The sequence below is a fragment of the Bombyx mandarina genome, chromosome 04, assembly GCF_030267445.1.
Source record: "Bombyx mandarina strain Sakado chromosome 04, ASM3026744v2".
NCBI lineage: Eukaryota > Metazoa > Arthropoda > Insecta > Lepidoptera > Bombycidae > Bombyx > Bombyx mandarina.
In genome coordinates this window covers 10,966,801-10,990,311 of record NC_143211.1, presented here as the reverse complement: position 1 = coordinate 10,990,311, position 23,511 = coordinate 10,966,801, and the positions used below count along the sequence as shown (strand labels likewise).

The 23,511-nt window shown below is 36.1% G+C and overlaps 2 protein-coding genes across 3 annotated transcripts; one reads left to right on the top strand and one right to left on the bottom strand.

The window, feature by feature from the left end:
- Positions 1-58: 58 nt before the first annotated feature.
- Hr38 (Hormone receptor-like in 38) lies at positions 59-22,877 on the bottom strand. 2 transcript variants are annotated; one of them, XM_028181608.2, is made up of 4 exons: positions 22,653-22,877; positions 5,482-5,558; positions 3,724-5,149; positions 59-3,148 (listed from the first exon to the last, which is right to left on the bottom strand). In XM_028181608.2, the coding sequence occupies exons 1-4, from the start codon at positions 22,750-22,752 to the stop codon at positions 2,892-2,894; spliced, it is 1,860 nt and encodes a 619-aa protein (XP_028037409.2). In that variant the 5' UTR covers positions 22,753-22,877; the 3' UTR covers positions 59-2,891. The 2 variants fall into 2 exon arrangements, with proteins under 2 accessions (XP_028037409.2, XP_028037410.2); XM_028181609.2 differs by having other exon boundaries at positions 22,468-22,812.
- On the top strand, positions 10,513-13,677 carry LOC149503138 (uncharacterized). Its single transcript, XM_089740390.1, has 2 exons — positions 10,513-11,018; positions 13,228-13,677. The coding sequence occupies exons 1-2, from the start codon at positions 10,672-10,674 to the stop codon at positions 13,340-13,342; spliced, it is 462 nt and encodes a 153-aa protein (XP_089596516.1). The 5' UTR covers positions 10,513-10,671; the 3' UTR covers positions 13,343-13,677.
- Positions 22,878-23,511: the final 634 nt, after the last annotated feature.

Here is a 23,511-nt window from a genome sequence, read left to right as displayed (position 1 = left end):
GTATTCTAGAAAAGTACGTTTTTTATTAAATTCAAGGGATGAAAAATAAACACACAAATTTAATGGATGCATAAGCATCAATGATATTATTCTCAAGAAATATTTACAAAGAAAATGTATAACTTTAACAAAAGCACAACTAAGAATAGAGTAAAATTATATTGAAATGTCAAGAAATGCCATTGTATTAACTATGCATATTGTAATTGTATTAAAGGACTTGTAGATAGAATAAATGAATGCCTATGTACACATACATATGAACATATTTAGTACATATTCTAGTTGATCTATTTAACTGATAAATTATGTTTTATATTAATATTTAAGAAAGTTTAACTTCAATTTACGACTATCAACGGACAGGATCTTGGCATCGAGTAAAAACTACCGTGACGTACTTCCTAATTTGACATTTCTAGTAGTAGTAGTTTCAGTTAGTAGCAGTTTATTTTCCTAAATGTCTAAGTGATATTCAAGGTTTACCATTCTTAAAGTAGGTTGACCTCAGATAGGCCGCAGTTACTCAAACGTATTGCATGCCATTAGGCACAGTAGTTGACAGATATAAACCCGGAGAAAAATAGGAATAAAAGAAACGACGTCGCTACTTTATCCATGTCCTTACGGTATTTGTATTTACATTATGAAAGGATCGAAGAAGAGTAAAGAGGAGAGGTTTAATTAAAGTACACTTTAAATTAAATTTCAAATTTGTAAAAAAGTATAAATATGAAATAGTTCAACGACAATGATCGTAGTAGAATTTTTACGTTTTAAGACCATCATATTTTCTAACAAGTAGGTACATTAAAAATATAAATATACATATAGTAAGTGTACGAGGCATTAGAAATAGCACAACCAATAACTGAAGTAGGCACTTAGCCCTGTTAAATGGTGTACAAGAATTATTATTACAATAGGGCACTGTAAAGTTTAACAAACTTTGTAGAAATAACGTATGATGTTACACATAATAATCTAAAAATTAATTATTATTTAAGTAGTAAATGGCTTAGGAGTAAAAGTTCAGCATTCTGTTACTGTACCTATCTTAATACGTTACGTATGAATCGTACAAAATTATCAATATTCACTCGTGTTTTACACCTAATAAATTTGTATTATTTTCTATCACTTCGTTAATTTTAACATCAATGCATCATAACAACAATATCAATAATCAATACGAAGAACAGTCTCATAGAATAAGTTGGACGTCAACCGGCAGTTAGCCAAGTCAAGATGGTATCAAATTTTTGATATCGATTTGTATCTATTAATTATAGCAAATTTTTGAACTATGTTTAATGTTTATGCTTAAACTTACTATCAGGAAAGGATCACAGATGTACAGGTCAATTGCTAACTATGTTTTAAATTTGTCTTAACTTTATGCACACGCTGTGCATTGCAGACGTTACTAATGAAAATTTATTTTATCTATCTACGTGAAAAATGCATGTAAATAGTAAATATAAATATTTCAAGTACAAACGATAGTTATTATGTTTAAATCTAATAAATACAGAAACGTAGAGTCCCATTCACACACGCATACAAATTCATCTGGTTTCATGTAAATAATGTACTTAGTAATATTCTTAGAACTGTAGCATACGTGCAATTATTTTTTTCATACACACAGACTGCTACTCTGCTTCTAGATTTTTTTTTAAATTGGTCCAGATACAAGATTATCATTAGGTATATAAACTTATTTTAGTGGACTATGCGTTTCCACAATATGCACTGGGTAGATCGCGGTGTAGACCGCGGTATTGATTAAGTTTTTCGGAGCCGCCACAAATTATAAAGTTTAGAAGAAAAAAACTTGCATGGATGTATTATTAGCGTTTTATATTTTTTTATACTTATATAATCCATTGTCAATACATTGTCAAGTGATATGTTTCATTTAAACGCAGACACAATGAATGCTGCTTATTTGTATCTACCTACTTACATATTGTAGATTTAAAATTCACTAGAAAAGCTCTGAATAAGTTAATGCGAACCACGTCAATGTTTCATTATCTATTTTATTTCTATCTTTAAAGGTACTCTTTAAGACACTTTGTCAGATTTATGAACCTTAAATTGTGATATAGAAAATGCTGAACTTTTGCTCATGCCTTAATTAATTTACATAACAAATTATAAGTGATTCTAGCGTCTAGAATTATTAAATAATTTAAAAAACTAAAAGGTAACTTCCAACACTCTTGACGATCACGTGATAATGACGTCACAGATCACACATTAACGCGCAACCAAACTCAATTCTATTCATATTAATATGTTGATTTTGTGAATATAAGTCCGGTTGCCGTTCGCTCACATCCGTACAAAAAGGACATTAAATGCCTAAGTTTTATCAAATAACACTTCTTACAATTTATTCTAAAAGTTCAGATCGACTGAACTATTTAAATTTAACATTTCTAAGTCTTGTGACTAGATTTTCCTTAACTAAATAATACATAAGTAAATAACATAGGAATATTTGTACGACAAGATGCCATTGATCACGAGCGGTAACTCAAATGCAGACTACTAAATACACAACATTATACGTTCAAACTAAATCACACCCAAAATACCAATTCCTTTACCTACTTTTTTCAATAAATTAATCTTAGCATAGGTCTTATTCATATCATAAACTGTCATCGTATGTGAGTACTTTTAATTTTATTAATAATCTCGTAAAATTAGCACGAACCGATTCCGTGGAGATCGCGTACTATAAACGTTCATTTAGAGTCTAGAAAAATATTTTTATACTAAATCCTTACAAAAATAACGGAGTCGGCTCTAACAGCTAAAGGAGAAGTGGATTCAAGGCGGGAGTGGTCCTCGGAAATTCGGTGCGGACTACGGGACGCCTAAAAGGGAAGGCTGGCACGAAACATGTTTTCGATAAGAGGTGGTGCCGGGACCAAGTCTTCTAGCTTCAAGTAGAATATGCGTTGGAGGCCTTGCACGGACAAAGAGCGCAATTCGGGCAGAGCACCCAGCACGCGGCTGAAGTGGGGCGCGCCGCTGCTCGATCCACCGCCGCCCGGCATGTGCGCTCGCAAGCATCCGATAATTTTCATTTGAAGCTGCTCCACACGATGCGGCTCTTTTAAGCCGTGTCTATCTGTTAATAAAAAGTAGATGGTTTTGGTTTATTGTCTTTCAAATTGTCACGCTAATGTCCAAAAATTAATAACTTGTTTTAAACTTGTTTCAGATAGAATTTTAATCATCATATTGTTAATGATGATATTGAAACATTAGATATGTATTAAAATGTGTTCTTGTATGTTTGTATATCACCCTTTATTTATATGTATCTCTATCCTCTCTAATTTCTGTAAATGTTCCGGTTTGAAGGATAGAGTAGTTGCTATTCCAAGCACAATTGAAACATCGGCTCATGTCTCAAGGTTAGTGTCAGCATTCACACTTCACTATTAGCGAGCTATGGTAGTTGTTCACGTGAAGATTTACCGTGAGCTTGACACGAAACGAGAGGATTAAAATTATTAGTTGTATTTCACAAAATAAGTTATGAGTCTAGTTAAAGAGCGGGCGCTTTCTCGAGAACGAAAGTATAGCAAGTTTATTTTGGCTATTAATAATTTAATGCTATTTTTTTTCTCAGTGTAATATTAAATTTACCTGAAAATTTTTACTAAATTTCTTGTTTATTACGTAGTAGAAGTTACTAACCTGTAATCAAAGTCAGCGCGCAAAGACAGGCAAATGTAGAAATGTCGATATCCATAGAGTGAAGCGTATTACTGAAATCCAGAACTGCGTGAAGCCAGTCTCCGAACGATCGCTGACACTGTCGCTTATCGAGAACTAGCCCATTGCAGAATGTGAGCTTAGTATCCTCAGGTCGAGTACGATATGCCAACCGTAGAACGAACAGTTCCAAACGAGCAGAAGCAAATAGTTGCTCTCGGTCCTCGGGGCATAGATCACCATATCCAGGTACTTTTTCAGCGAAAAGTTTGATCATATCAATCGATGTTGTTAGAAGAGAGTAAAACTGTTGAATAACTTCAAGATCAGACATCGGTGGCTCAAGAGGACTCGGCTCACGATATTGAGAATAGTCTAGATTAGCAAAGTCCGGCGAAGTATCAACGTGAGCTCGAACAAGGGCTGTTATCAGAGAGATGGGTGGGCTTGGTGGAGATTCTTGTGGACATTTAGGCTTTGAGGGCAGCCTACCGCGCCTGCCTTTTAGAGAATCAGTTCTAACCACTTCTTTCACCATACCCACGGCGAGGCATTTTTGAAACCGACAAAATTGGCATCGATTCCGTCTTCTTTTGTCAACAGGGCAAGATTTTTCAGCCAAGCAAACATACTTGGATCCTTTTTGAACGGTTCTCTTGAAGAACCCTTTACATCCTTCACAAGTTCTGACACCATAATGTTGGCAAGCGGCTGTATCTCCGCAAACAGCACAGAGCTGGCTGGGCGAAGATGGTGCTGCACGTGGTCCAGTGTTATCAGCAGGTGCTACTCCAGGAGAACTTGATGCTGAATTCGGAGTGGAAGGCTGCATACAGTGAACTCTGGTACCGTGCAATTTTGGACTGTCATTGGAGCTGTTGGATTCAGATCTTTGCACAGGTAATGACGAACGCCGTTGTCTAGCAGCCTGCTCAGCTGATATATGTAAATCAACAGTGCTTGGAAAAGGTGGCAAAGAATAAGAATCTTGGTTTGGAGTTACGGTGTCAAACGTAGGACTACAAGGCTGAGGTGGCGCGTAGTACGTCGACGGAACATAAGGAATCGGTGGTTGATGATATTGGTAAAGAAGCTGAGTAGACGTATGTCCCTGATGGGAATATGCACTCACATTGTAGCAATCTTCATCCATTTTGATACCGAATTCTGCCATTTCGTGTTTCGGATATCGAACTGAATATGTCTCCTCGAAACTGGGCAATGCAGGGCCAGGTATCGGTGATGATGTTTCACTGAACGAGGTGTCCCGTTGCGATTTAAATTCCGGAACGATGGGTGCGTGAAACTCTACGTCCGGGAATGGATCTAGGTTTTCTTCTAAGATTTCCGTGGAATCTTCTTGATATTGTGGTGATAGCAGATCAGAGAAGGACGAACCGTAGTTGCTCTGCAATGAAAAATGAATAAAAATCGATAATGGAGGCGTTTGCAAGCGTAGGTTGTCCGAAGACGGGGGCGGTCGCTAAACGACCAATAGCAGTTGATACATGACTAATTTACGGAATATCATTGTATGGTTCAACTTAGTGACAAGTCCAGGTGGTCTAATGATATCATGCATAATTTAGAAAATAAATTTCACTGTACTTTAACCAATACCATACTTAATAATGGTCTTTAACATTACACGTTACTTATTGTTTATTAGACTCTTGTATTTATGTATTTAAGTAATGTTTTATAAAAATAAATAAATAGCAAGAAAATAAAGATTCTTACGTGTGTTTGCAGCAGTAGCATGCTGGAGGAGTTAGGAGTGAAGGCGCTTGGCGAGCGCGACTCTATGGCGCTCGGCCCTATAACAAAAAAACATTTTTATTAGTAAACAGGAAATAGAAGCAAATAAGAAGAATTTTGTTTTGTTTTTACTGCACTTCTAAACGTTAAGAAAGTAAGGCTATGAATGCGCCAGGAAATCCGTAATCGACGTATCGCACTACAATCCTTTGAACTATCACGCCATTCGGGCCGTGAATTATTTATATTTACCCTCGGCGAACATACTTTGATTCTTCCTTCACACAAGCACTTGTAATTTACTAATCGATATCGAAGCAGTTTATTGTAGAGTTGTGATCGCTAATCCCTTTATGAAAGCACAGTGTGCCGAAAAAGAAATGTGTCGTATTTATACAGCAGTTCCGCGGACCTAATATTGGCGTTTTGAATACATTGTGTCACGGTGCTTGATTTGCCACGCCCAGAAAATTGAATTCTATGTATACACCTTGCCTTTGTTTACTATGTAAACGGTACAAGCTGCTAACTGATTATTTTTGAATTTGAACCTTATTTTCTCGCCTTTGAATTTATGTTGGAGCACCGACATTAGCAGAAAATTTTTGGGGCGAAAAGGCGATGAATCCCTTGGGAGGTTATGAAATCAGTGGCATTTGCAGTTTCTATTGTGCTAAGAACCATTAATTCCGGTCTTATTAAGCTATAAACAAAACAGGGGCTTTTGTTAGTGGTACTATAATTTTTGGGTCGATAACTAAATATTTAAAGTTATTTTTAAGCTTTGATATTCGCAAATGTGTATCGAAAACTTCTTTATTATTCAAATCATCTTCAGTTTGCTTCTAGTATTATAAATACACGAGTCGCTCAGTCGATTTTAGGGTAATCATCAATAAAGAGTCGCTGGTTCTTGACTAGACACCGATATCTGAGTCAAACATGGTTATTGCATGGTTATTTTTATAAATTGTGTTGACGAGTGGCACCATGATAACGCCTTGATGACAATGTGGAATCATGGCTGTCATTTCCTTTCAAACGCCATGATTATTAGTAGCGTAAACAATATATTCATCATCATCATCATCAGCCTTTATCTGCCCACTGCTGGACATAGGCCTTCCCCAATGCCTTCCACATAATGCGGTCCTCCGCCTTCCGCATCCAACGACTTCCCGCCGTGCGCACTAAGTCGTCAGTCCACCTGGTTGGAGGACGCCCCACGCTCCTTGTACCCATCCGTGGCCTCCATTCGAGGACTTTCCTCCCCCACCTAGCGTCGCTGGCTCGACAGATGTGACCGGCCCATTGCCACTTCAGCCTGCTAGCTTTGAGAGCTACGTCGTCGACTTTGGTTCTCCGTCGAATTTCTTCGTTCCGGATTTTGTCCCTTAGAGAAATACCTAGCATAGCTCTCTCCATCGCCCGCTGTGCGACTCTTAACTTATGGGCCAGCCCTGCCGTCAGTGTCCAGGTTTCCGCGCCGTAGGTCATAGCGGGGAGAATGCACTGGTTAAAGACTTTTGTCTTCAGGCATTGAGGAATTAACAAATAAACATAATAAATTAATAATAAACAAGATATTGGTTGAAACTATTTAAACCTTTTAAATAATTCGAGAATTTGATTAGGTATAAAATTATAGGTATGGTTGTTAATTGGCTGTTAGGAAAACTTAGTAAAAAATTGTCAGAGTTTATTAATAAAACATGGTTGAGGTAGCGTCTCTGATGTTGAAACTGTACTAAATTACGACTCTAAATAAAAATCAGTGTTACTTAGCTAAAGTACAAATATATGTTATAATAAGTTACAATCTCGTGAAACGAAATCTAAAGCAAAGGCGTATTACGGACGTTTCGCGCGTTCTGCCGAGCCGGTTGATGTAGTAGGTATGTATTACATTGCGGACTATTAAAACATACTACATTAATGGATTTTTCAATTGTAATTAGCTTTTTATTAGCTTATGTATATTGGATATTACACCTTCCTTTGTTTTTAAGAACGAATCCCTTACTGGTTTATCTTAAGGGAATTTACTAATTACGGTATACTCTTTTATACATACATACATGATTGCCAAAGTATAGACATGTGAAACCTTTTAAATCTAATTACGGTTTAATAGAAGCGCAAAGTTCTAGACTACGAGCGTGATGTCCAAGGATATCGCCTATAAATATAAGATCGACCCAGGCTTTGCACAGTTTTAAATCTGGTTTTTCATTTTTGAATGCGACGAAAAATACTAGGGTTTCCTATTAAAGTATATACGAGTTACCCCCATTCCCGTCGAAGTAGTTGATAAATTGTAAAATAACGTGAAACGATTGTTAAAAGTCTAAAGTTTTATCCTTGATAAATTTAAAGTATTTGACTTACAAATAGTTTCCTTTACGGGTACATTCTTAGTCTATGAACACACATTAACATTGGTTTAATATATTCATAATATTGTAGGATTATTGACGTATGGTTTTTATAATTTGGTTACAAAAATTTAATCGCTTTATTACTTTACGAACAACTTTTAGAAGGACATTAAAAAATAACATCGGCAACAGACAGTGATTCTGTTTTATTAAAATTTTAATAGACTAAGTTTTATGTTGAATTAGTCATAGAGTTGATGTATATGTCTTTTTGAATTTTTCTTTACCATTTTATCAGATTATATTTTTCATGGGACTGTGTCCTTATCGTTCCGAAGTGAATAGCTGCGGGGAAAATGTAAAGGTATTTTTTATTTATTCCTTTTAGACGAATACGTGCTCATAGCTCGCCTGGTGTTCTCACATGTGAGTCGACTATTATCAAAGGCGGCAATCTGACTTTTGGACAATGATTGGTAAATCAGAAAAACGAATTATTGACTTTGTATTCCATTGGCAGTCACAAAACTCTTCGGAACGACATCTTAGATAAATAACAGGTTAACTATTAACCTTTATTTAATGCAGGTTTTGAACCGTATTCTTTGAAGGAGACGATTATATTCAAATAAATCTGTATTGACATATCAATAAAAATTTTTTGTCCAAATGTACAGATTGCCGCCTTTGATAATAGACGACTCATGTCAAAGACAAACTGAGCATTGTGAGTCCGCACCACAGGTCCGCACGCTACTACATCTTACCTATTTTTACCGCGTAGCAGTAATTTGTTCTGGTTTCTAGAGTGGAAGAACAGCTATAATATAATATATATGTAATTGAGACTTCGACTTTATCTTTCAAGTTGGAGGACGCTACTCGATCATATCCATAAGTTCCGGTACCAGATAGGCTGACAAGTCGTCTACTCATCGAGAGCATGATATTCTTAACAATTTTAAAATTACCCCAAAATGAAGTAGTAATTTGCGGAATTTTACAGTTTTTATTGGTTCACGACCAAAACTTTACAAAAACGGGTTTCTTGTACGGGGATTGATTCAAATGATAATTGCTTTCTTCTTAAGATATTGTCCGTTATTATAAAACATATATTAAAAACTCATATTATGAAAATTTCAGCGAGCTATACAAAATATTAATTAACCTTTATATGTTTGTCAGACAAACAGTAGTAAAACATTTCTTACGACAAGGAAATCTACAAATGTACAAATGAATGTGACGACCGCGTTTGGTCGCATTGTAAAATTCCCTTACGCTTTTAATTAAAATGAGAAATATTAGTAAATAATTTAAAGCCTTTCTCACAGAAATTGTTAATATACATAGGTACATAGCATATAAATGGATGTGAAAAACTAACAATAGAGGTTTCTAAGTTACTTAATTTAAGTTACTTCGTCGATATTGAAATTGGTATCGGCCGTTGCAAATTTTTGTGTAAAGTTTTCTTTACATGACTCTCCTTAATGCGATTTATATAAATAAGTCACGCGGCTTTGGTACGTAAATGTGGAAAAAAAATAATTCTATTGCTAATGCGAGCACATGGCAAATTAGTCTTAGTTTGGCCTAGAAAAATGTAATTATATCGTGAAAGTTACAATTTTTATTTTTTATTATATGAGCTCTCCACATTTCCGAGGTTTAAGAGGATACCCGAATTTTATGTAACATCTAATCTCCACAGATTATGGGTACTCAAACAAACGATGGAGGAAATTTTCCTCTTCTGGCTAGGCTAGGTTCCCTAGTATCCTTTTATTCACAATAAATGTAAGGATGCGAGGGACCCACCGTACCATATCAATAGTAGGTTTTTAAACTTAATATTTCTGCGCTCTGAGCCGTTTTATATCAAACCAACACATCCTAGAAAAACCTTTTAGTTATGGCGGTAATGCGTGGATTTATATGTCCGATTCTAGTCGTAAAGGATGTTCTTACGGAAGTGCTTGACAAAAGAAATCGGACATCATTTAGGGGATCTGAGGGCCGTTTCAGTTGTAGAACGGTCTCATCAGCGCGTTGCGAAAGGCAAGAATTAACATAGCTAAATTTAAATCATGTACATAGATTATACCTGTTTGAATAAAAGTTTTTAGATTTGAATTTTTCATAGGAAATGAATAATATTTTTTATTTCATTATATGGAGGTATAATCTTTCACCTTCAAAACGGTTTATTAATTATTAATATATGTTATCGAGCAACACTTCCGGCCTCACATAATTAATTATTTACGAACTTAGGAAATATATAGAACTTATTATTGTCTTATAATATAATTAGTAATTTCATAATCAAGTAAATAGTTCATTCATATTTCTTTATACTTATAATATTTTATTGGCGCCTTCCGCTTGACAGCTTCCGGCGCAATAAACCTTACGGCGCAATAAGCCTTAATGCTATTTATATTACATAATTCGATATTATTAAATAATAATTGTACGTAAATAATCAGCAGAATAATTAAGATGAACAATGTTTAATATTACCTACTAAGTTTGTATTTAAATAGGTCAAGATGATTGTATAAATACCGGCGGTTAGCATATCTCTATTGCATTCGTATTCTACCCACCGTAACGTGTACTAAGAGAATATAATATTTCGTGTGGATGTAAATTGTCTCAATTGTCGCCGCCACCCTGAGGATCCGTTTATACTTCAGAAGTGGGATTATGCCAGGCCCATACATTGACGGATTTGAGACCGCTGAGAAACACAGGCGATACAAAATGCGACGTGTCACCCAAACCGATGCGGAGGTTATTCCAACGTTCCGGCCGGATGAAAAATCTAGCAACGTCAAGGGATGGCTGCACAAGATCGACCAGTTGGAACACGTGTATGGATGGGACAACAAAGACAGATGTCTTCGTGGGTCGGCTAGAGAATGTGCGATACACCGCAACTATACTACACATCTGCGACTGGCTACCACATGGAGAAGAGAAGGTGTTGTTGCTCCAGTTGCAAGAGGGACCGACTTTCAACCGAAGAAAAGTTACGCCTGCCGAAGAGAAGGTCGCGCTGCGAGGTGTGCCATCGCCCGGGACACTACGTCGGCCAGCTGATGGTATGCGGCCAGCTCTTCACACCCAAAAGTGAGTAATGTCTTATTTATAACATACAGCATATGCATAGATTTGCACAAAAAGATAGTGTTAATTAATGGCTCTAGTCTCATTGCATACATAGACACGGGCAGCAAATTAAATATTCTGTGTGGCATATGCTGATAAGTTAAAAAATTAAAGATTAAGTCTTCCGTGGTTACAATGAAAGGTTTTGGAGGCGCATACCCGTCGACCTCTTTAGGAACGTCCCCCGTGAATGTTCATATAGACAACATTATTGTGGCTTTGTGGAAATAACGAATTACGACATCGCTGATATAGATTTAATAATCGAAGAATCACGATAAATCAACCTAATATCAATATCACAAAATTCTGTTAAATTCGTGGGTAGTAGTGATACTTTTAATAGTACTCGACTTGTCGAATGTATTTAGGACACAGCTGTATAATACCACAGTAAAGTGCTGCTTTGGTACAAGTTTATCTCAATATTAACACTAATGAAACATTTCTTGTGAATTCTATATATTATGAGCTGGGCTGTATGTCCTATTTTGGGTGGACTTGTAAGGTCGAAAGATTGCTTTTTAAAAAATAATTAATATCTGAGACAAAATCATTGAATGGAAATATAATTGATTAATAAGCACGCGTGGAAATTATAACACAAAATCAAACTACTTCAGGATAGAGGCTGCATAAGTTATAAATAAAATCTGTGTGATCTACAACTGATGAAATCTGTGTGATCTACAACTGATGAAATCTGTGTGATCTAGAACTGATGAAATCTGTGTGATCTACAACTGATGAAATCTGTGTGATCTACAACTGATGAAATCTGTGTGATCTACAACTGATGAAATCTGTGTGATCTACAACTGATGAAATCTGTGTGATCTACAACTGATGAAATCTGTGTGATCTACAACTGATGAAATCTGTGTGATCTACAACTGATGAAATCTGTGTGATCTACAACTGATGAAATCTGTGTGATCTACAACTGATGAAATCTGTGTGATGCACAACTGATGAAATCTGTGTGATGCACAACTGATGAAATCTGTGTGATGCACAACTGATGAAATCTGTGTGATGCACAACTGATGAAATCTGTGTGATCTACAACTGATGAAATCTGTGTGATGTACAACTGATGAAATCTGTGTGATCTACAACTGATGAAATCTGTGTGATCTACAACTGATGAAATCTGTGTGATCTACAACTGATGAAATCTGTGTGATCTACAACTGATGAAATCTGTGTGATCTACAACTGATGAAATCTGTGTGATCTACAACTGATGAAATCTGTGTGATCTACAACTGATGAAATCTGTGTGATCTACAACTGATGAAATCTGTGTGATCTACAACTGATGAAATCTGTGTGATCTACAACTGATGAAATCTGTGTGATCTACAACTGATGAAATCTGTGTGATCTACAACTGATGAAATCTGTGTGATCTACAACTGATGAAAGGTGTGTGATGCACAACAAACGAAAGGTGTGTGATGCACAACAAACGAAAGGTGTGTGATGCACAACAAACGAAAGGTGTGTGATGGACAACAAACGAAAGGTGTGTGATGACAACAAACGAAAGGTGTGTGATGTACAACAAACGAAAGGTGTGTGATGTACAACAAACGAAAGGTGTGTGATGTACAACAAACGAAAGGTGTGTGATGTACAACAAACGAAAGGTGTGTGATGTACAACAAACGAAAGGTGTGTGATGTACAACAAACGAAAGGTGTGTGATGTACAACAAACGAAAGGTGTGTGATGTACAACAAACGAAAGGTGTGTGATGTACAACAAACGAAAGGTGTGTGATGTACAACAAACGAAAGGTGTGTGATGTACAACAAACGAAAGGTGTGTGATGTACAACAAACGAAAGGTGTGTGATGTACAACAAACGAAAGGTGTGTGATGTACAACAAACGAAAGGTGTGTGATGTACAACAAAGATGTACAACAAACGAAAGGTGTGTGATGTACAACAAACGAAAGGTGTGTGATGTACAACAAACGAAAGGTGTGTGATGTACAACAAACGAAAGGTGTGTGATGTACAACAAACGAAAGGTGTGTGATGTACAACAAACGAAAGGTGTGTGATGTACAACAAACGAAAGGTGTGTGATGTACAACAAACGAAGGGTGTGTGAATTAGATAATACAAGATATAATTACTGCTTAAACATGTAAATTTCAGGTGCCAAACACCAGCGACAAAGCAGGCGCCAATAGCAGCGCTGATCGCCGTGGGACACGGCATACACAGGATGGCCGAATGTTATCGAGCAACACTTCCGGCCTCACATAATTAATTATTTACGAACTTAGGAAATATATAGAACTTATTATTGTCTTATAATATAATTAGTAATTTCATAATCAAGTAAATAGTTCATTCATATTTCTTTATACTTATAATATTTTATTGGCGCCTTCCGCTTGACAGCTTCCGGCGCAATAAACCTTACGGCGCAATAAGCCTTAATGCTATTTATATTACATAATTCGATATTATTAAATAATAATTGTACGTAAATAATCAGCAGAATAATTAAGATGAACAATGTTTAATATTACCTACTAAGTTTGTATTTAAATAGGTCAAGATGATTGTATAAATACCGGCGGTTAGCATATCTCTATTGCATTCGTATTCTACCCACCGTAACGTGTACTAAGAGAATATAATATTTCGTGTGGATGTAAATTGTCTCAATTGTCGCCGCCACCCTGAGGATCCGTTTATATATAGTAAAAAGTGTTTTTGGAACAACGATATGCTCACACATCGGTAGAGCGTAAATCTTTTGCCCACCTTAAGTCATAACGTTGAAATCGCATTAAAATGGGACTGGATTCTTGGATTATACATTCATATTACTCATGATAACTTAATCTAATATAAAGTTATAAAAGTTCATGAACGCGTTTACGGTAAGTAGTAGGTAGGTACTACGATAGAGTTTTCTGTATTTTGTATCATGCTGTTTATGTTACATGTTTAGAATAAAATGCTTTTCCAAGCGATTATTACATAGGTCCACACGGACCGAAGTCTAAGGTACAGTAATAACGGGTGTGTCAGAATATTTTTCGTTTTTAGATGTTAAATAAAAAACAATATTTAATAAAACTCGTTTTATTTATTGTTAAATGAAAGAGCAGTTCTTGAAGTTTATTCATAAAAAAACAACCGTTTGCAAATGCGCACCATTCACTTGTTCACACTCATTTAACCTGGAGCTAAATTTTCGCTCGCTGGAGCATGGCTCTTGGAATAAGAGTTGATTTCTTCCGTGATTCTTTGCTTTAAAATATTCAGGTTGGGTGGCAATGGATTGTAAACTTTACTTTTTAGGTAGCTCCATAGGAAAACTCAGCAGGCGTTAAATCAGGGCTCCTCGGTGGCCAGTTGATGACTCCTCGGCGACTTATCACACCTCCAGGGAATAAATCTTGAAGAGCAGCTAATGAGTCATTTGTAACATAAGAAGTGGCTCCATCTTGCTGGAAAAAAGTGTTGTGGTTGTTGCCATACTGGTTTTGCATTTCTGTAGCCAAAAGGTCCGGATCATATGGCAGTAACGAGTGGTCAATTCAAAAACGAAAAATATTCTGAAACACCCTTTATTTCAAAAATGCTATCAACATTTTTGTGAAGATAATCTATTTTGGTTTAACAACGTCTTTTGTTTTGAAAAACCTGGCAAAAGCCAGTTGTAAGTGGGTTGTTATGTTATGTCAATATGTAATATATCAGACCAAACTTGAAATTCCGCATTGATCTACGCTGTAGGTAGGTACCTTGCCAATTTGTGTACGTTTAAATCCGGTTTTATATGTATTTATTAATACGAATAATTTGAAGTACATATACAAAATTTTAGATTTAAGTAAGTTATGTATGTGTATGTGAAATATTGCCTATTGATAGTCCATATTTAATCTGATTTAAATTTAAATCAGCATCATTATGTATATAGTTCTACGCGTTATTGCCTAAATATACAATTTAAAGCATGTTTTTGCGCGAACAAACTACTTTGTGTTTTGCAATAGGGCTGTGTTTGAAGTCTCGTTAAGTTTTTAAGCAATAGCATACTACAAGGTATTCATGTCTAAATTAAATTTGTTCGGAATTCTTTTTATGCGTTAAGTTGATATTAATCACTGAAGGAGGGAAGTAATTTTTTTTGCTCCACGATGACTAGCCCTCTCGGTCGGCAGGATATCCGAAGCCCGCCTAGATGGCGCCGGATAGAGTGAGTTAACCTACGGAATACTCCGCTGGGTCAGAACCAGCGTGGGACGTGGATAGCCGGCCTTCCATCACCCGGATGCTCTTACGTTAAACGCGAAGTAGGGCCGTACTGGCGAAGAGTTTTCTCACTCAGTTCAAAATCTTGTATGATCATTATTTAGTATGATATATATTAAAAATCTATTTCTATTTGCTTATAATAATAAAACGTATAAAAGTATAGTCTTCTAATTACAAAAGTGCTAGAGGTCATGAAAAAGTAAAAGCTTTGATAAATCCGTCTTACAGACCTTCGGTTTTATTTATTTATTGTACATATTTCCGCTTTTGAGATTCCGTTGTGACGATTGGTTGCGACTGATGTTTTTGCGTTAAGCACAAAATGGACACAATCTTGACACATGGAAGTTACTTCGTCATGGAAGTTACTGTCATCTTTACAAAATCTGGAATTGGTATTTGTAAAATGCTCGAATAGTTTCGGTACCATTAGTCATTAGCTCAGCCACATATGTACTTTAGATTTGCCCATTCAAGGAATTTTGATTTTTAAATCCACATTTAATCCCGTTACTTTAGAAGTTAGTAATGTGTGCACTGCATACTAGGATGATGATCTGAGATGCGTGCATTTCCGGGTACCTAAGTTCAGAAAACGCCTGATTCTTTTATTACTAATGATGCCCATAGCTCAATCAAATCAGAAATACTGGTTATTTCTAGATTAGCTCGTTTCAGTTTCTGATTCTATCTTGGTTTTATATTTTTAATAAAAAGTTTTTAAGAAAATACTGAATTAGCGGTTTAAGTTAAGTTGATTTACCTACGGGAAATTTCTTATCTACCTTAAATAATAGATCTCACTTTTGATGCATTAAAATATTAGAAATAGTGTACTTCCGATTTTGCCGCAGCAATAGACTTTTTTGTGCTGTCAAATATTTTCATGGTCTACGGACTTTGCATAAATAGCGTTGGCATGCAACTTTCCAACAATGTGCAAAGAAGATTAAAATAAAGATTGTTCTTGAAGTTTTGCGCCATCTAACGTACATGTACTGAACTAAAATTTAAGGGTAAAAAAGTGTAAGCTTTCTGTTCACCCTACCTCACAGCCCTCTGCAATTTTAATTGAATACCACAGATGGCACCACATATTTAAAAGATGTCATTGTATTGATTTTATACCTAACGAGGCGCCTACGTACATAAGTCCTTACGTGTGTCCAAACTATGTAGGAAGGTAAGCTGTTAAATGAGCTTTTCCAGTCAATGTCGTATCGCCTGTAACGATTTTACGTAAAACCTAAACAGCGCGATGACGACTTATTGCGTACTATGAGGATTTAATGGAAAGTGAATTTGATTGGCCTTTATTCGCAGATATTGTATCGTTTTGTTATGATAAAAAAACCAACCGTGCTTATGAAATTTATATGTGTGATTTATAATTTTAGAGTTTTCTCAGTTTATTAGTAACCTTAGGTTTAAGGCATTTTATATTCGAATTAATCCGTAAATATTGAGTGAAAATTACGTCACTGGCTTACTTCTATTTTGAATGGTTATCACGGACGGATAATTAAAAAATATATTTTCAGAAACAGCTAAGAAGTTTAATTAAATAGAAAAAATTGTATGGTTCTTTTTGAGGAAGGATTGATCTTTCTCTGAATGTTTATACGGTAGCAATAATAATTATAATTTAAACGTATAAATGCGGATAATAATAAAAGTTGCAGTAATAAATGAACAATTATTTCTCTGTCATTTCACACTGTTATCAAGTCTGAGGTTGACTCGACATACAAGTTTCCGAACAGCCGCTCAAAACTAAAAAGAATTAAAATGTAAATTAATCATCAGCGGCAATCTGATCTCTGGTTATTATTAATTTTTCGTAATTTGTAAATCGTATTTAATATAATACACATAATTATTACCGTATATCCTTTAAATTATTCAAAAAACTACACCAATAAAATATGTTAATCTATTTCTAACATCAAAATAACAAACGTAGTTAAAAAAAACCAAACTACCTTATTAGTCTTTATAATAAGAATTTCAATTAAAACATCGCTAAACTTTCCTCAAAATACTTTGTTGTTTTGTCAGTTCATACTTACACATAACTTTCAGTTCCAGAAATAACTTTTTACAACTCAGACGTCATTCGCTACGTGAACTATGTAATTCTTGAAATTGTTAGGTCGTTATCAGCTGTAGCGATATGACAGCGAGGGCGTGGGCGGGGGAGGTGTGCGTGTGACGTCATCGGTTCTGACGTCACACCACCCCCTCGTGGTCGGCACACGTCTGGCTCTTGTTCGCTTTTCCTATTTTCAGTCAGTGCAAACGTCACGTGATTCGTTTTTTATATAACTGGTAGTTATGTGATGTTGCGGTAACTTTCGGTATTAGCGAGCAAAGGTTTTTAAGTAAGTCGAGCTTATTAGCTAAAAACTTATGAATCAATGTGTGAATTTTTGATATTTTCCTATTGCTTAGATGGGTGGACGAGCGCACGACTCTAGTGCTAAATGAATACCAATGCCGATGTTATTCCTTCATTGTGGACGTCGTTCGTGAATATTCGTTAACTTTTTTTTATTGCTAGATGGGTGGACGAGCTCACAGCCCGCCTGGTGTTAAGTGGTTACTGGAGCCCATAGACATCTACGACGTAAATGCGCCACCCACCTTGAGATATAAGTTCTAAGGTCTCAAGTATAGTTACAACGGCTGCCCCACCCTTCAAACCGAAACGCATTACTGCTTCACGGCAGAAATAGGCAGGGCGGTGGTACCTGGGTAGGTTGTGAGTCCGCGCACCCGCGCGGACTCACAATAGGTCCTACCACCAGTAATAACTACGCATTTCATTAGAAAAAATGGTTCCTGTTTGCGGGTATGGTACGCCGACACATAGCTGGAAACAAATGCAACAGACGTCTTGTCCTTTAGGCATTGACGCCTTCAATACGATTTCAATTTGTGAAATCACCGAATTCCTTTCTGCGATACCGTATATAATAGCTCACTGAAACATTCCGTAGCAAACAGTGACAGAGTGAGCAATTATAGCGACAGGGTGAGCAATTATAATTTAGTGTAATTTAGGCTCTCAAATCGGAAGTTCATTGACCACTCTGTTTTCTCTTTTAACTTTAAAGCTCAGTAGGTTAAGTTTCAGCGATTGGTTCTTTTTATTATAATCAAGACATATGAGTTATAACGTTATATAAAGGATAAGCAATTAAGACTAGCTCTTACGTTCATTTATTACTTATAAAGACAGACATTCTTACGGTCCAGCTGATGATGAGTATCCGTCGGTTATGAGCATCGATAATTTAAAGAAGGCATCAGAGTCGATATAGGAATATATGCAAGCCCCGTTTGAAGGTAAACTTGTCGCAGCTTAGAAACAGCACCGTGAATGAGCACAATGGCTCCAGGTAGTAAGGATGAACTCACCTGTAGGCAGTTGGTGCGATAAAATAGTTTTAAAAATTATCTTCTATGTTTATTATTTTTATACACCGTATATAGAACTTATTTGCATTATATAGTTATGCATACACATATGTACATGCATGTAACATACATAATTAACGTAATAAGTACAGCTTACATTAGAATTGAATTTTTCTATGAAATTTTTGTGTTAAGTCGTCATAAAACATGGCAACCGTGTGTAGTTCTGGTGACAATATAATAATTGGTTTTTAAGCTTTCGCGGGTATCTATGTCATAAACACAATTATTTAACAGGTTTTTACCATAAATTTCACATTAAGTGAGTTCCCGATATTTGGGCTTTGTTGCAAGCGCCATGACTAATAAACCCGTGCTTACAAGGTATTATGATATGATAATATGAAGTAGTCCATCGAAATCGTCTTACGACTAACCTGAAATTTACCTACTAATTAACCTATTGAGGTATGCCTCAATAAATTTTGTTTATCGAGTCAACAGATAAGGCGTTTTTGACTTGAATCTATTTCTGTAACGGAAACCTTTCAACGTAAGGTTCGTAAACTTCAAGACGTCAGATTAATTTGAACATTTCCACAAATATTAGGTACTGATGAAAAAATAGAAATTTTATTGTCTGGTAATTTATTCTGAAGACAAATTACATTATTACTGCTTCCCTCCTTAAAGGTGGACTTCATTTATTTATTATTATTTATTAAATTAATTTATAAAAAAAATTGAAGAAAGACGTTGGCCATACATTTATGCATTTATTTTGTTTTAATCGTAAACGTGTTTTTTTCGAGGTTCTTAATTCTTATTGAAATTATTATTTTATAAAAAGGCTATTATATTGCGTAGCTGCTAAGTAAAATAGTGTTAGATCTAGTCCGTATAAGCTCACAAAACCACTTAAACTTTAGGAAGACAGCATGAGCAGAAATACAGATCTACACAGAAATAGTATTATGGGTAGTTGCTCGAAAATTTTATGGTCGCACGTCTTTAATATCTGATCACGAGTCGTTCATACTTTTATTTGAAGTTGTTTTAGGAGCCCGTAAGTACTATAACTTAATTTAAGATCTGACCTACACTCAAATAGGAACGCGCGATTGGTTCCAGACAGAAATAGACGGGACAGCGCTACCTAGTTGTACTTGCAATACGTGTTGCGACCAATAAAAACTATGCTCTATTAATGAAACATAAGTAATTTATATGAATCTAACGGTAGCCGTTATTTTTGTTATTCTAACACCAACAATGCGCATCAAGATTAGTGTGCAATAGTGTGCAAATCCAATAGCATAATAATATTTCTTGTCCTGTTATTTTCATGAAGTATTAATGTTTTTTCGTCCTGAAAACTACGTGAGTAGCGGAAGTTCGCAGACATTCAGACGGCAGGCAAGGGCGTCCTTGAAACCGAACGTGCGGGTCGATGAGTGACGTAACGGTGTGGCTACGTCACGGGTATCCAGTGCAGCCTCGCCACCCTCACCGGCGCGTCGTTAGAACCCCCCCCTGCTTTTCTTATTTTCGGAGTCCGTGACGTAATAGTCGCTTTTAACGTTTAATATTACTGTTACTAAGAAACAATTGCTATAGCTTTTTATATGTATCGTTTGTTTGTAGGCATATAAATATAAAGCTTCGTATGCGGTAAGTACGATCGCTTTGAAAATTGCGTTTTGTGGATACGGCAGATAAACCAAAATACTAATTTTATGTCGAATAAAGTTTTTGTACGCCTTTTTATTTATCTATTATGTGAATTCCGTTACTGGCTTGAGACATGATATCGAAGCTTCAATTTTTTTTTGTACAACTCCTTATATGTATTTATTTGATTCAATGCTATTCGAATTTATAGTTTTTGTTTGTCAATATTACCACTGATGTCACCTGCATAAAATTTCAAGAATGTGTTCACTCCTGTTTAGTAATTTCTATATCAAAAAGTTTACACTTACAGCGACCCATTCGTTGTACTTTAAAATAGGCGGTTTGGCCTTGGAAATAGTATAGCTATACATATAGGCTAAAGCCAGAGAATATCCCACCCGGGGGGATTGCAAAGTGAGAGTGACGCGTGCAGGGTCGGTACACGCGGGCCGTGACGTCAGGGCTGCCCCAGACTGATATATTATTATAGCTTCATGTACATCCTAACATACAGAACGCTTTCAATTTCCGTTATATTGCAATAAAAGAAAGTAACTGATTTTAATGTTCAACGTTTTTTTTAAAGAAACGTCCTACCTAAAATAAGTAATTACATTTTATTATTATAGATACAATTAAGTCTCATATTGAACGTGAATTAACAGTCGTAGAAAACTAAGTGAAAGTAACAAAAGTATGAATATTAATTTACGACTATGGATTGTAGTGCAGTTAGCACATTTCGACAGAACACGTACTAGACTTAGACTGCGTATGTATGTTTGGTTATACAGATGTAAAGCGGCGTTATGTGACAATTTGCAGTCTCGCATCTGGGCAGGTGCAACGTCTGCCGGTTGCGACAACTGATTGGGCAAGTGGCAGTGGCATGCTGAGGCCGTCGGCTTCTCTGACCGTCCATAAACATCCTGCATTATATTCTTAGTTACCTAACCTCGACCGAAACGAATCCACTGAGAATTTTTCGATTAGTGTCCATAAAATACCAGCGTGTCTGAGGTTTTCATAAAATAATACTTATTATGATTATACACAGTTTTATGACACTTTCGTATGTAGTCCGTTATAAAGAGTTAACTCACACAGAAGAGCCTCGTCTTAACGTGGAATGTGTTTCGTCACCACTTATTTGTATAATATTTGTGTAACTATCAATCATTAATAACTTAAGCATTTATGAAGGCTTTATTCGGAGGCCCTATTTGTCTCATTATGCATATTTTCAGTTGACAAGACCAATATTATCTTTTAGTTTAGTATTTAGAAATATTTCAGTTACGTTATATTTATTTACGAATTCGACTACAAATACATTGATAGTATGTTTGTGTTTAATTTAAAGAGGAAGAAAGCTCAGAATTATGACAGCTTGACTTAACGAGTTTGCTTTATTAGAGAAAAAAAAGTTTCATCTATACACAACGCAACGTGAACTTTTGTTTATTGAATATTTAATCAGATTTTCATAAAAATCACAATAGTACGGAATTAATTGAATACATAATTAAAATATGGATTAACCTCTCAATTATTGTATTGATTCGTGAACGAATAAGGTTTTTTCTTGTCGAACGAATGCTTAATATTGAAACTCTAACCTCCATGCATAAAACTTTAAATGACCGTGACCACCAGGTAAATAAAAATAAACGCGATATCAAACCGTAAAAGTGTTTTAATCACTCGTTCGACTCGCGAAACGGGTAGAAAATATAAATTGAACTTTATGAACCAAGTCAAATGTTTATATATTGCGGCGAAGCCTAAAGGAATTGTTAAGTAAGTTCCGTAAAATTTCGTTTTTGGTGTTGCATTAACAAGAGTTAATTTGTCGGATTATTTTTTTCTGTAATTAAAGAGCGAAGTAAATTTTTTGTAGGAAAAACTTTATTTTTAACAGAAACTTTCAGAAGGGATGAAAAAATAGAGCAAATAAAATAAAGGATATAAATAAATCGAAATCATAAATTTAACCAAAAATAAAATAAAAAGGGTACATACGTGTGTATTGGAATTGTCTAAGGCCGCAGATTTGGCTGGAGGGCGTCAGCAGCGCACCTCGCATTCTAGCCGATGGCCATCATCACGACAGTTCCACACAGTCTACAACACCCAGAGGTTCTACACAACGAAAGCGAAAATAAACACAGAAGTAGTGGAGGTCGTATCGTGGTGCGGGCGCTGACCTGGCGCAGGCTTTTCAGCTTCCAGCGATGAGGCGCACGGCTCCAGGGTCAAACCGAGGCACGCGCCGGAAAGTCCCAACTCGCTTAGCAGGATCCTCATGCGGCTGAGCACATTCCACTCACTGCACGCGCACTCACTCACTCAGTCAGTCGGTTTTCAGAGCGCGGAGGCAGGTACGCGCTGGCGAACGGTCGGTGCGTTACTGAGGCCGCCGCCGTTGAGCCTGGTACCTATATCGCGCAGTCTGACGTCACGACTGCGACGTCACCGATATGACGTCATTAACGGTACCTCCCACGGTCCGCCCGCCGCCGCCGCCTCGCCGCCCGCCCGAGCCTGCGCTAACGGCACCGCTAGTACGAGCCGGAGCTTTCGTACGCCCGCGTTGCCTCCCGCATTAGCCGTCACAATTACCGCTACACCGCTCCAGACTCAAACGTTTTTTGCAGCGGAGCTCAACATTATTAAACATATTATTTTACTAATATCAGTATTTAAATATATAGGTAACGTACATGTTATTTAAAAGGAAACAAATATTTTGCCACAGTTATAATAGTACTAGTAGTAGACGAAAGCTAGTAGGTTTAAATATTAAAATTTTGTTTTTAAGAGTGTAAAAATATTACGGTATCCTTATACCAATTCCTTTTTACAAGAACTAAGTATTTTTAATTATATAATCCGAATTTCAATAAATATTTGTTTGATGCTTTCGAATTTGTAAAAAAACAGAAATCCCTGCTAGGTCTAGCTAGCAATCGTGAAAACGGTTCAAAAAATAACATACATATTATTATCTAAATTTATTGCTCACCGTACCTAATGATTTGAATCATAAAATACTTCACCGGGTGT

Excerpts from the sequence above, each read along its gene's own strand:
- LOC149503138 (XM_089740390.1), top strand. The coding sequence starts at position 10,672 with ATGCGGAGGTTATTCCAACGTTCCGGCCGGATGAAAAATCTAGCAACG. Across the intron at positions 11,019-13,227 it reads CCAGCTCTTCACACCCAAAA|GTGCCAAACACCAGCGACAA; the intron begins GTGAGTAATGTC and ends TGTAAATTTCAG.
- Hr38 (XM_028181608.2), bottom strand. The coding sequence starts at position 22,752 with ATGAGGATCCTGCTAAGCGAGTTGGGACTTTCCGGCGCGTGCCTCGGT. Across the intron at positions 5,559-22,652 it reads AGCTGAAAAGCCTGCGCCAG|GGCCGAGCGCCATAGAGTCG; the intron begins GTCAGCGCCCGC and ends TTTTTGTTATAG. Across the intron at positions 3,149-3,723 it reads CGCGCTGACTTTGATTACAG|ATAGACACGGCTTAAAAGAG; the intron begins GTTAGTAACTTC and ends TTTTATTAACAG.